Source organism: Erythrolamprus reginae, chromosome 1 (genome assembly GCF_031021105.1).
Source record: "Erythrolamprus reginae isolate rEryReg1 chromosome 1, rEryReg1.hap1, whole genome shotgun sequence".
Taxonomy (NCBI): domain Eukaryota; kingdom Metazoa; phylum Chordata; class Lepidosauria; order Squamata; family Dipsadidae; genus Erythrolamprus; species Erythrolamprus reginae.
In genome coordinates this window covers 70,689,913-70,704,809 of record NC_091950.1, presented here as the reverse complement: position 1 = coordinate 70,704,809, position 14,897 = coordinate 70,689,913, and the positions used below count along the sequence as shown (strand labels likewise).

General features: G+C 36.1%; 1 protein-coding gene across 3 annotated transcripts in view; it reads left to right on the top strand.

Moving 5' to 3' along the window:
* MIPOL1 (mirror-image polydactyly 1) overlaps positions 1-14,897 on the top strand; it is a 249,340-nt gene that overhangs the window by 94,161 nt on the left and 140,282 nt on the right. For all 3 annotated transcript variants that reach the window (XM_070755348.1, XM_070755340.1, XM_070755357.1), the window contains 3 exons: positions 8,478-8,607; positions 11,825-11,858; positions 12,118-12,288. In XM_070755348.1, coding sequence (XP_070611449.1) covers positions 8,478-8,607; positions 11,825-11,858; positions 12,118-12,288 — 335 coding nt within the window. The remainder of the gene's footprint in view (positions 1-8,477; positions 8,608-11,824; positions 11,859-12,117; positions 12,289-14,897) is intronic.

The following is a 14,897-nucleotide window of genomic DNA, read 5'->3' as shown; positions in this document are numbered from 1 at the left end:
TGTGTGGTTAGGGGGTGCTTGCATTTAATAGGTTGATTGGCTTACCTTTGGTCATTTGGGTAGGCAGGTTAGGGGCGGAAATCTGGGTGGTGGTTAGCAACTGTGCGTTCTCCCTTGGGCATCTTTGGGGATGATTGACAGGTTCTCTCCAAGCTCATGGTGGGGTGCTACCTGAGCAGTTGGGGGGAACCTGTCTTTGGGTCCCGCACATTGAAGTCCCCGGGTAGGGGTGCGCCGGCGGGACTCCCCTCATGCGAGAGCATGGCAGGGTCTCAGGTGAGGGAGAGGTCCCTCACCTGGACTAGCATCGAGCTACGCCCATAGTTGCCCAGGAATGTTGATTTGCTACGTCATTTCCGCCCCGGAAGTATTTGTTTGACCCTGCAGGTCCACTGTTTGGGTCATAGTTAAGCATGTTGATTTATGCTAATTTATGCTAATTTATGCTAATTTAATTAAATAAATTATGCAAATTATTAATTAATAAAAATGACCCAAGTTTAAATCCAGCTCTTGTGTCCGTGTCATTACTCCGTCTCTTCGGCAATAACTGTACACCGCTTCAGTAAATCTTAGAAGCCACTTTACAATTCTTTTTAACTTGTTCCACACTTGCAATAACAGACCAGGGCGTTCCAGATAAACACTGCCAGTCAGTTAGTTAATATTTGTTGTTTCATTAAAGTCCTTGGCACTTGGCCACGCTGTACTGAGAAAAGATATCAGCTAATTTAAGAGTCTGACTATTGCTACTGTTTGAAACAGAAATTACTATTTGGAGAATAATAATCAGCAATATTTCAAAACTCTGCTCCATCCCCTCTGTATGCGGGGATATTGTTTCATCTCGCTAAGACCCTTCTGTTGTTATCATCATTATAAGCATATGCAACACAATATCAGTCTATAATCTTAAATGATAATAAATAGAAGAAACTGTGAAACAAATATAAATTTGCCTTATATTCTTGAAGAGCAGAAAGTTTGGTGGCTGGATCTTAGAACTGAAACAAAGCTATCTCAAATTCAAAATATAGACAAATAGATTCTAAGCTAAATTTCTATTTATTAATAATACCACTATTTTACATGAGATGAAATTCTGAGAAACTTTTAAAACTGTACAAAAGCTGTAATGTTGAAGCAGTTTATTATTTTAAAACTACACAGTGGTTATATTTCATTTATTTAAATAAACGCAAATCTAAATATCTTACATTGTTATTTATCAGACTGGGCCACTGTGACCTTTTTGGGGCCTTAGATATTTCCTGTAAGGTAGTATTGGTCTAAATATAGAAAGAATTTTCAGATTTATCTTGGCAGAGGTGCAGAGTCACATCTGCGCTTTGATATGCTTCCTTACAGTCCCATTCAAAATTTCTAACATCACTCTGCCATTCTTCTTTTCAGTCCTTCAACTAAAGCATTAAAACTTTGAAACAGGACAAATTGTTTGGTTTTTTAAATATTTTTGGATCAAATTGAAACAATTTTATTGCAGTAAATAATAGGTTTGTGCTTGGTCCATTCAAAACAAAAAACAAATAGTCCTAAAGTTCTTTTATCATGGATATTTCCTTTTTCCTTTTGTCTCCACTGAAGAGAAAACTATATTTTTAGCTCACTTCGGTATTTCTTTTTAGATGCCATTTATTTTTCCTTCTTGCATGTCATCCATTAAAGATTAGCTGTGGAAGGGTGAAGCATGGAGAGATTATGAATGACAGAACAACTGCCGCAGAATAATAATCAGTTTTTGATATTTAATGCTGTTTGACTTTTGCAGACACATTTCTTATTAACCTTTGCTACAAAGAGAAATCCAGGTTCCCAATACCTCATGGAGAAGATGAATTTAAGATCCTCTTCCAATTAAACTGAAATAAGGCCAATATTGGGCTTTAGCCAAAAGTTCACAATAGTTCCCAACCCTGGTGTTTGTAAATCTAAATATCTATGACATTTTATTTTTGAAGTATGTAATATACAGGTTTTTTCCATATAATTCTACCCTAAATTCATTTTTCTACATGCAGAATACACCCAAGCCTATTTTTATTGTAGGTTTGTTGTATTATGCAAATAAATTTCCTAAATCTTTCATTATATGTGTCTTGACAAATCCCAAGACCTTTAATAAGCTATAGGTCCTGTCTCATTTCACTAAAATCAGTTGGAGTTTACCTAATGGACTTTAAGGAGGAGAGAATTTTTCTCTAAAGTTGTAGAACGTAATGCACCAGTATATAGGAAAGAAATGCACTTTTCCAAAACTAGTATAGGGGATGAGAAAAATTATTTCTTCTTAAACCTTATTTGAAAATAAGGTTATCCTAAAATGTGAATGTCTTTGTAGAATAACAGACATTCACACAGTTTGAATAGTGCATTTTGACTGTATGGAGTGATTGCTAATATAGCTCTCTAGTTTCTCCTACACACTCCCACCTCCACAGATATTGGTTATTGCTATTGTTTTGTTTTTAACTGTAGGAATAACTGAGACTAGTATTTTAGTAGTAAGTGTTGTATGTCAACCTTCCCTATCAGTAAAAAGAAAGAAAAACAAATCCAGGTATCCACTGAGAAACCATCCTTTTAAGAGCTATTTGTTTATGTACAACTCAAGTAGAATATCAATTGAGTTTAGTTGCAGATGTTTTTATGGGTGTGTATGTGGATGACTTTTGTCTTTGACTACTTTTGATAAGTGGCAGCACATAAGCTTTCAAGTCATGTCTACTAAAATGTGTACTTTAAAAGACGCAGTAAGTTTAGGGTTGCAAGGCAACTGGTTTTAGCAAGGAAATCAGAAATGTAAATACAGTGGAAGGAAATGTATACATTCTTATTTGCATGCCTTCTCTTTCATTTTCCCTCTGAGGATCTAAGTAAACAGGAAAACACCAGAGTGCAAAGCCTTTTCATTTACTTTTACAGGTATTGCTAAACAGTTTGGGTATAAAAGTAGGATCAATTAAATGCCTCAAACTAAATATATACAAGGCAATAAATGTGTTGGTATTTCTAGCAGTGTTAATGCACGTAGCTTTATCTACTGAGTCACTTTAAAATGTAAATGATTTGCAGTATGTAATATCTGGTTTTGTCTTCTTAAAATTGTTCTAATTCTGTTTCATTCTTTTTTTTCCCTGTAAGATTTCTATGTTTTGGTGATTTAATTAACATCAATCAATTAAGGGGCGTACATAAGTGCACTGGTGTGCCTTTCGTCCCCTGTCCAATTGTCTTTCCTTTCTCTCACTTATCATATATATTTTCTTTCTTTCATATATCCTCTCCTCTAAGTTCACTTTACCCTTATATATATTACTACATGTCTATTTTTCTTCCTATGTATTTGTGTATTGGACAAATAAGTAAATAAAAATAAATAAATAAAAATAAAAATCTGGTGTTTTATCAAATGGTTATGTCTGGAAACTACTCACGTTTGGTTATTTCGTAAGATCCCAATGCGAATCCTAGATGATTTTTCAGGTTTGCCAGCATTTTGCTAATGATGACATATGCAAGTTGATCATTTTATATATAAGCAAATAAATGCTGCTGTATATTCTAGCAACACTTCCATAAAGACACCTTTCACTCTTTTGAATTGGAGACATTTGCTTAAACCTGTAGAAAAATCAATTTTTTTAATGAGCAAAACCCATTTTCCCCCTCAATTTTCTTTTTAAAAAATTATAGGAATCTGTGATTCATATAATTTAATTTCAAATAAGCTTTATATTGCACTCTTCCCTATTTATTTGAAACGGAGACAAAATTAGAAATGTTATTTGTTCAGTTTCAGGTCGTTTACATATTAACTCTCTATAGTTTGTCCTTGAAAATATTTTTTCAGATTAGGAGTGTTTTATCTTTACTAGGGATAGCCTGAAAATAAAAAGTAGCTCAGTAGTCCTTCATATTGACTCTTGTGGGGAAAGATAGCTGTGCGAAGCCATTAAAAGTCTTGTGATCAGTCCTTAACCAGCTCTGAGCAAAAGCCTGGGTCACACAGAGTTCAACAGTCCCTAATCTTAAATACGAACTCCAAAATCACAAAATTCTTATGACAATCTGCATGCTATGGCAGATTTATTTTTCACTTAACCGAAAATACCTGTAAGAAATAGTGCAGCTAAAATCTCATGAAATATGCAAACTAAGGAATAATTATGGAGAGAATGGAAAATTTCTGAATATATAAAAACTCCTTGAGGGGTGATATGCTGTCTTTTTATTCCAGAAAAATGCAAAGCAGGGCTTCAGCATATAGGCAAAGTATCTACGACAAAAGATTATTTTAGAATTGCACATTACAGAACAATTGAAAATGTAGAACAATATCTTAATTATCTCGGTTTATTTAGAAATCTTATCTGTTTTCTAAACGGTTAAAGCTCTATTACCCCCACCCACTCTTCATGTCATTTGAGGTTTGCAGTACACTATCTAAAACTCCTAACTATTCCTTCTTTCCAGCATTCACTATTCAGTTTCTATATTTACACAGATGACCTCTAAGAAATCAGCAAACAGACATAGATGCCCTCTCTCTTTGCCTCATCCACCACCCCTTCAAGTTTCTGTTGTTTGGAGAATCGTGAACCAATGTTTATACTAGAATGATTTCTAACACCCTCTCTTGCTACTACTGTATTTTAAAGGTAGCCTGAAAGTGTGGCCAAAAGGTTTGCCAACAGAACTGGGTTTAGCTGAGAAAATATGTACACTGCTTTGACTCAGTAAACTTATACTGCAAATGATTCAGCTTCTTCATATTTGCTTTATCTCATATTAGAAAACAATTAGCTTACTAAACAAATTTGAGCATGGGGGTGGGGTAGAAAGATCTACTCTGAGTTTCTGTAATTTGGTTTAGAATTACAGAATATTTGATAAGCTTGTTTAAAAGTGGACATGTCCAAATATTATCGTAAACATCCAATGATTTGTTTTACCTGCAATATAAGTATTTTACTTAGTTGGCTTACATAGTCGCTAATAATATTTGTTAATGTAATTTAACTGCTGTGAACCTTTACTGAACAAATATTGAAATTTATACAAGTCAAAGAATGAGGATCTCTAATGACTTTTGTAAAGACTTCCTTTTAATAGTTAAAGAGAAAAGTTTATACAACACAGCCTATGCAGTAGATTTTACATTTAATAAAACAAAGAAATATACGTATTTGCTTTATTCGCTCTCGTATAATTTGCATTACTGTTATGGGTATTTAATGAGCAAATTCTAACTAAAATGCTATGTTGATTTTCTAAGTGAACTTTGAAATAGCTATGTACCTTAACTGTTTACAGTTATTATCTATCTTAAAAGTACAAGTCTGTTAGTCTTGATGGCTCTAGTACAATTGTCTTTCAGAAAAAAGCCATTTTGTAATCCAGATGTTTGGCTTGGTATGATACTCAAATTTTGACGGACTGCTACTACAGTAAGATAAGCTAGATTTACTTTACTAATAAAAATATGGAGTTTTTTTTCAGTCTCCTTAAAATACAATTGATTTGTTGGGTATACTTTTATGCCAACTTTCACTGAAAATAATAGACTTCTGGCTTTGGCAATGCGACTGATACCTTATTCCCTCCACATGACATTGAATATTTCAAAAAGCTTCATATTTCAACTAAAATGTCATTTTAAAAAAAATACTTAAACGAACTTGGCTTGGTTGAAATACTTTGCCAAGATAAACCTAGGTGTTCCAGGAAGTAGCAAAGGTGACTTTGATGCAATAGACCTGAAAATCTTTGCCCATTGTTCCGCTAAAGTCAAATGGATTACCCAGGGTTTTGGTGTGTGTTTTTTTTCTTTTATCAGTGTGATTATTTTCCCCTCCCTTCACACAGCAGTTTGTCCATTGATCCAATTTAAAATAGAATAGTATCCACTAATTTATATGATTAACATTTTGCTATATGCCACTTTGAGCTGTACAAGAGAAAATTAGGGTATAAGTCTCATAAAAGACTAACTATTTTAATGTCTTTTGCAGAAGCAGCTTCAAATGTTAGTTGCTCAAAACATAAGTTGTGTGTATTATAATATAGTTTTCTCCAAAATTGTAATAAATTTTTCAACAGTGGCATTATCTATAACCTGCTATATTATGATTGGGTTTTTTAAACTTTTAAATTATATTTATTGTGCTTTCATTCTTCATTGTGCTCTAGAGCAAGGACCTCAAGGAGAACTGAATTCATAATTCTAAATCCTACAGACCACTAATATGACCTGCCTAACGACTGACTGGGTGGGCATGGCTGGGTGGGCATGGCGGGCCACTCACGTCAAGGGGCGCCTCGACATCCTATACTCACTCCTCCCCTGGCAGTCACTCCTCGCCTCCCCTCCTGGGCTCATTACGGCCCTAACAGGGAACAGTTGTTGGAGCTAAGAAGCCATCACAAGAAAGAGTTGGCAAAACAGCTGGCTCAGTTCAAATTGATCTGACCAAGAAGAGGCTTAGCAGAAACACCTCACTGGAGGACTATGAGCATAGGCTTTCCAAGCAGAGAGAAGTCCTGTGGGAAGGGAAGGCCAGGTACTCGTGCCTGGAGGCTCAGAGGGCTTAGATGGTCAGCCAGTTCCAGGCCATGGTACAGTCACACTGGAACAAGGCCCTCTGGCTCTTCACCACTATTGGCACTTCCCTCTAGCCTTTGCCCAAAGCCCTACACCAGGAGGCTGAAGCAGACCCCAAATCAGAATTTCTGCCCCCTCTAATCCGTGCAAAAAGGGGGATCCCCTCTGCAGCAACACAAACATTCATTTCATGTATCTGGCCCAGGGGCCGTCGTTTGAGGACACCAGATTTAGTGCAATATAAAAAATGCAAATAATTTTTCTGTGGACCACCAACATTTTCTCATGGACCACCAGTGGTTCACGGACCACCGGTTGGTGACCGCTACTCTAGAATCCTTTGGACAAGACTTACATCAGCTATGATTTAAGACTGAGCTATTATTTTCAGACTAGATCTGAAATAGACCCCCATACTAGATAATATGGTGCTAAACAGGAGGAGGAGGAGGAAGAGGACAAGAAGAAGTGGAGAAGGGGGACGGGAAGGAGGAGGAGGATATTTATTTATTTATTTATTTATTCATTTATTCATTCATTCATTTATTCATTTATTCATTTCATTTCATTTCATTTCATTTCATTTGTATGCCGCCCCTCTCCGCAGACTCGGGGCAGCTAACAACAATAGTGAAACAACATATAACAAATCTAATATTTAAAAAAATTTTAAAGGTGGGTTTTAAGGAGCTTGCGAAAGGCAAGGAGGGTGGGGGCAATTCTGATCTCTGGGGGGAGTTGGTTCCAGAGGGTCGGGGCCACCACAGAGAAGGCTCTTCCCCTGGGTCTCGCCAAATGGCATTGTTTAGTCGACAGGACCCAGAGAAGGCCAACTCTGTGAGACCTAACTGGTCGCTGGGATTCGTGCATTATTATTATTATTATTATTATTATTATTATTATTATTATTATTAACAACAACTGTTCTTTGATTTCAGTGATCTTGTCTTTATAGCATAGTTGCATACCAGAACAGCGAAAATCTTGCAATATTACTTTTCTTTTCACTACAAATCATGTAAAATTTTGCTAATGGACCAAACATTTTGGCAATTTTGCCTCAAACCTTTCATAGGTAAACCATAGAAAATGCACAATTTTTATGAGCATCAAAAATCTCACAAGAACTTGATATTTGCATGTAAGCTGTCATGAGATTTCAAATGTTTTTTAAAAACATGGTTACTTATTAATTTTAAACACAGCGAGTGGGGAATACCATGAAATTTATATTTCTTACCTCTTTACCCTCAGAAGCAGGCAGTTATATAGAATCAAGGTGAAGACCAAATGTAATGACTTTGCATCATGTTCTTACTTTTACTAGAACTTTTCCCTAAAAAATGCTCAAGTTGCACTGCATGTGGGAAAAGATTATTCAAGTAGATGAGCCTTTGCTCTGATCCAGCATGGTTCTTTTTACATGGCAACTTTACATCAGTCTTGACATCTGGTAGAATACAGCATTTCCTTAAAACAGTGTTTTTCAATCGTGACAACTAGCAAGGCTGGGCGAGGGAATTCTGGGAATTGAAATCCACACATCTTGACACTGCCAAAATTGATAAACAACGCCTTAAAGGAAAAATAATTCATTGAATGCTTTCACCCCTTAAGCAAGCTTTAAAAAGATCTACATTAGGCTCAGCAATTCCTTCATTTAATTTAGAAAAATTTAATTGGGTCCTGACTAATATGGTTGTCTGTCTGAAAATGCTTCAGATGAAAGATGGTATAGTTAGTTCTCATGGATAAATAAATATCCATTAATTTAGAAAAGTTAAAAACATCTATAAAATAGATAAATTTCTTTTGTGAGTCATCTTAAACTATATACTTATTTACTATATTGCAGCTCTGGTAGAAGAAATTCATTCTGCACAACATAACCATGATGAAGCCATCATGGCTAGCCTGAAGTTGGCCAGTGAGGAGAAAAATGATGTGTGTAAACAAGTAAGGCTACTGGAACAACCTCTCGAAACGTATGTACACATCTAATGCTTTAATCTGACTACATAATGTCCACTGTTTTGTGGGAAAGCTCAACTGTATCTATCACACTTTCTTCATATTATGCAAATATGTATGCTGTACATACCTAACTCCATGCATACATGCACACATTTATTTTCTAGCTCCTACTTTGCTAGACATAGAAGAAAGTATGAAATAATTGGTGGATTTCTTTAGTAATTATATAACGTGTTTCTAATCTCCATTTTGTGAACATAGTTTGTGGGAATCTCTGTGGGCCCAATCTCTTAAGTTCTTGGTTCTCCTCCTTGGAATGATTAGAAAGAGCTACATTTCTACAGGTCTTAAGCAGGACACTGGTTTTATTTGCTACAGTTTAGATTAATTCATGTGTGATCTCAATCTTGATCCTGACATAGACAAGGTGATGATTGACTGAGTATGTAAGAGAGGGAAATCAGTATTGATTTATGCATGGATAATTAAAGGAAATGTCACATTTCATCCACGGGTTCAGAATTTGGACTACAAAGTTGTGAATTAGAAGTCTTACTTTATAGACAATCAGATCTTTTGAGGTCACTTTTCCATCAGAAACAAAGTAAAACAAAATACAGTAATACCTCATCTTACGAACTTAATTGGTTCCAGGACGAGGTTCGTAAGGTGAAAAGTTCGTAAGATGAAACAATGTTTCCCATAGGGATCAATGGAAAAGCCAATAATGCGTGCAAGCCGATTAGGAAAATCCAAAACATTAAGGCTTTTTTAAAAAAGCTGTCGGCAGACGAAGCTGAGGCGAACAGAGTGGGGGGAGGGAAACCCATGGCGATCCAGAGGGGAGAATGGGGCAGGACAGAGTGGAGAAAAATGGAGGAAACCCATGGAGATCCAGAGGGGAGAATGGGGCAGGACAGAGTGGAGAAAAACGGAGGAAACCCATGGAGATCCAGAGGGGAGAATGGGGCAGGACAGAGTGGAGAAAAACGGAGGAAACCCATGGAGATCCAGAGGGGAGAATGGGGCAGGACAGAGTGGAGAAAAACGGAGGAAACCCATGGAGATCCAGAGGGGAGAATGGGGCAGGACAGAGTGGAGAAAAACGGAGGAAACCCATGGAGATCCAGAGGGGAGAATGGGGCAGGACAGAGTGGAGAAAAACGGAGGAAACCCATGGAGATCCAGAGGGGAGAATGGGGCAGAACAGGGTGGAGAAAAACGGAGGAAACCCATGGAGATCCAGAGGGGAGAATGGGGCAGGACAGAGTGGAGAAAAACGGAGGAAACCCATGGAGATCCAGAGGGGAGAATGGGGCAGGACAGAGTGGAGAAAAACGGAGGAAACCCATGGAGATCCAGAGGGGAGAATGGGGCAGGACAGAGTGGAGAAAAACGGAGGAAACCCATGGAGATCCAGAGGGGAGAATGGGGCAGGACAGAGTGGAGAAAAACGGAGGAAACCCATGGAGATCCAGAGGGGAGAATGGGGCAGGACAGAGTGGAGAAAAACGGAGGAAACCCATGGAGATCCAGAGGGGAGAATGGGGCAGGACAGAATGGAGAAAAATGGAGGAAACCCATGGAGATCCAGAGGGGAGAATGGGGCAGGACCAAGTGGAGAAAAACGGAGGAAACCCATGGAGATCCAGAGGGGAGAATGGTGCAAGACAGGGTGGGGAAAAACGGGGGGAACCCATGGAGATCCAGAGGGGAGAATGGGGCAGGACAGGGTGGGAAAAAACGGGAGGAACTCAAGTCTGGAGGTGGGGCATCCCAGCGGCCGGCCGCAGGTTCGTAAGGTGAAAAAAGTTCGTAAGAAGAGGCAAAAAAATTCCGAACCCTGGGTTCTTATCTTGAAAAGTTCGTATGACGAGGGGTTCGTATCATGAGGTACCACTGTAAAGCATTTTGTTAATTTGAAATATAACATTTTTTGGTTAAGTTCACTTCATCTGGAAACCTTTTTAAAGGTGTTGCAAAATGATCCATTAATTTGTTAATATGCATTTTTGTTGTTGTTTTTGTTTATGCTATTTTTTAAATACAGACCTTTTGCAATTTTCTTTCATGTGTACTTTATATCATTATATTATTTTCACAATAGTTAGAGATATTTTTTGCATGTGGGCATGCAAAGTTTGAAAAATCTGTAATTTTATGGTGCACTGAGTTTTCATTTTAAGTGCAAAATTAGATAAGCTTGCATAAAAGCACGAATGGAAATATTCCACCATCCCTTGCTTCAATATTAATAGGTAATTGAGGAATGCTATGCAGTATTTCTACCATATGCAGACTCCAGCTTCATTGCCTAATCCCTGATTTGAATGATATCATAACTTGATTACTTGCTCTACTTATTGGTATAATTCAATTTTACAGAAAGGTTAAAATATATTTACAAGCTTTTCATTCAACCTTTTATAATGTTATATTTTTTTTAATTCATTACCATTGTTTAGAAGTGAGGTAGAACAAATGTTTTGAGCTAATAATGTGCAGTTCTGCAGAAAGATTTTGACTGCGCTAGTAACAACTGGAAAAATGCATCCATTGAAAAAACCGGGGTGCAAGTCTTTCTGCTTATCACATTGTTCCAGTCTAATTGTTTGGGGTTTTAGAGAAAGTTTAATTTCCTAAATTAAATTCCTAATTACTAAACAGTAATTCCTAAATTACTGTTAAGAAGTAAAAAAAATCATTAGACTTTGTTGCACTGACTTGTGATGGCAATTCCATGCAAACGTACTTGCAGATAAATTTCATTAAAAACAGTGAGCCTCGGACATAGAATTGGACAGCTGGAGATTTTTATTTTCTCTTTTATTTTGTCATGAGGGATGTGATAAAATTAAAATATATAATTTCTACCGGAGGTTTATTTATGTATTTCAGTGGGTGCAGAATTAAATAAATAAAAGGTGTCTCGGTGCCCCTGCCGCAGGGGAACTTTCTTCATCTAAGCACATATGAACAATTGATCCTTGTAGTCATATATAGCAGTAAACATTAATAACTTAACATTCTGAAGTCAGTGCTGAAGATATGGAGCATTATTGAAAGATGGAATCGAGCAGGTGGCACTTTAATATGTTCAGTGTCATGGCTGACTCTAAAGACCAGTAGAATGAAATTACTTGAGGGTTCTAAAGATTTAAAAAGCGAATTCATTTTGCTGCACTAAGGAAATGCTACTGATCAGGCTTTCTGTGTCCTTTTTTCTAGGCTAGAAAATATTAACCCTGAAGAAAATGACATGGTAAGCCATTCTCTGAGGAGATTTCTTGATGTCAGTCTTATATCTTAGAGGCTTAAGTTCAATTGAGTGGGTTTCAGAAACTAAGATGTGGGAAAAAGAAGAATTGACACACTAATAATGTACATCTTTGCAGCAGTATGAAAATTCAATAACTTCACTCAGTCAATTTACAATTCACATGTGCCTATTAATTAAAACCCTATATTAAATAAAGTATATTAAAACTTCTTGTCTGACTAACATAGAATGCTGTTGGTAGACATTACAGGAATTACTGAACAGAATAAACAATGCAGACACCGGTATGGCTATATGGAGGACAGGCGCTATAATTGTCGATCGCATATACAGGACTCAGAAACAGAAAAAGAAAATAACAGCTGAAGAAATTAATGCATTGATAGAAGAGCGAGATGCTGCACTGGCTCAAGTAAGTCTATGCTAGTTTATTTGCATCCATTCACAGATATAGCACCTCACCACCATTGCTAAAAACGTGGAAGGTTTGCAGTTTTAGTTTTTAGAAAATGTCTTGATTATCCTACAAAAAGTATCACAGTGAAATCAGTTGTACACAGACATACACACATTCAATACTGAGTTTTTCAGTCATTTTTTGAATTAAATTTAGATTATATAAGAAGTGAAAAATTCAGGAATTTTAAACTCTGAAGACTGAATCTAAATTACAAATGTCATTGGAAACCAAAAATAGAAAGGAACATATAGAAAGGTGAAAAAATACATCTAACAGGAACAGGAAACTATATATTTATTTTTTTAAATGTGTATGTAAGTACAAGTAGTGAATAAAAGCGATTAAAGCTGTTGAAAAACAATATTTAAGTTGAATAATAATAATAATACAAATCCAAATAATAATAATAATAATAATAATAATAATAATAATAATAATAATAATAATGTTGACCCTCCTTCCCAGAAAGTTACTTTCATGAAGAATTGGGCTGCAAAGTGGAGCCTCTATAGAAATTTACTATTTCTATAGCAGATTTTTTTTTCTCAAAATTTTGTCTGGCTGTTATTTTTTTCAAAATATAGGACACAAAAAGTAAAAATGAAGACAACAGAAGAAGGAAGTTTTATAATTGATCTATTACACATTTAATCTATTCAATACATCTTTTGCAATACACTTTCCAACATGCCTTTAGAAAGTTATTCTGATTTATAATTTGAAATGGTGCATATCTCCATCGGAAAGTCGGGTCCAAGCTTGTCTTTATAAAAGGCCTTTCTTTGAGCATTTTCTTGGCTCTAAACTCTTGGCACCTTGAGATATGTACGTCTGTCACTGTAGTATATGGGAGTTTCAAGGAGATAGGGCAAGCCATAAATGCTACTTTTATCTTAAGAATACTGCACTCCAAATATTTGATTCCAAGCAGTACTGCTCTGCTTGATATAGTTAAGAGATAAATGTATTTTATGGACTTCCCAGTTGTATAATGCCAGGCAATTAACAATTTTATTACATCGGAACTTTCAGATTTTAGTTTTTAGTTTGTTCCAATAGAAGAGAGTATAGGTAGCTCAGGGTTAAACTGTAGACTCCTTGGTGCTCTCTGAAATTGGTTTTATGTTTGCAGATATTTCACTACCCAACTAGCTAACATCATCCTGCACATGAGTGTGGGGTTTGTTCCCTGTTTATACAGTATAGCTTGCCCTGCCAGTGTTGATTAAAAAAAATTCTCCTTGATAATAATTGATAATTCTTTGATTAAGGTATTGTGGTTAGAATGCAGTACTGCAGGCTACTTCTGCTGACTGCCCATTGTTAGCAGTTCAGCAGTTTGATTCTCATTGGCTTAAGATTGGCTTTCATACTTCCAAGGTCAATATAATGAAGACCCAGATTGTTGTTGGGGGCAAAATGTTGACTCTGTAAACCACTTAGAGAGGGTTGTAAAGCATTGTGAAGCAGAATATAAGTCTAAGTGCTGTTGCTATGCTATTATACTCTTTTTGTCTGCTGGTGTTAATTCCTAATTTGCAATCATTTCCTGTAATGATCATAGAAAAATAAAATAGAATAGAATAGAATAGTTTATTGGCCAAGTGTTATTGGACACACAAGGAATTTGTCTTTGGTGCATATGCTCTCAATGTACTGTACATAAAAAGACAAGATACATTCATCAAGAATCTTAATGATGAAGATATCCAGGAAAAGTAGTATGTTGTAAATTTTATTCTTTTGAAAATGTTAGTCATTCACATGTCTTCTCTACTTGTTCCTTTTTTTTTATTATGATGAAGGTGTTGCTTGCGCACTGGATCAATCAGTCAGAAGACATAATTCAGTAATTTCATAATTCTGCAATTTCAAAATCTTTGGACAGACTTTTTTAACTGGAAAACCATGGGTAGCGTAAATCAAATTTAATTCCTAAAAAGCTAGGGAATTCATGGAAATTTGCCATTTCCAAATTCCAAAAATCAGCCATCAATCATCACATAGAGATAAGCCACATTTACACAATGTTAAACAAGACAAGAAAAAAAAAATAGAATACATTATCTCCAGCAATCAACAGATAAATAGGGATTAAAACGAGAACAGCAATCAAGCAGAAAATTATACCTCAATCAAATTACCAAGGGGAAAACCACACTTCCACCAATACTGGCAGAGCAAACTACTATATTTGAACAGAAAACAAATGCCACATAACTAGCATTGATGATGTTACCTAGTCAGGTAATAAAATGTCTGCATGCAGGCAACCAAGATCACAGCTCAGCAAATATTCTACAGTATTATTTATACCAGTATTTCCCTGGTATTTATTCCCTTTTTTAAAGTGCATTTTAAAACTATCTTCTGTTTACTCCTTATTTTTCTCTGAAGAGAATTTGACATTACAGCACAGTACAATATTTATGTTCTTTACTGTTCTTTGTCCCAGACATACTTTGCCAAATAAACGACGGAAGGATTTTTATCTTGATGAAGAAAGGAATTAAGTTGTCCATGGTCCTTTATTGTGTTGCTGAGGTGGAGACAAATTAGTA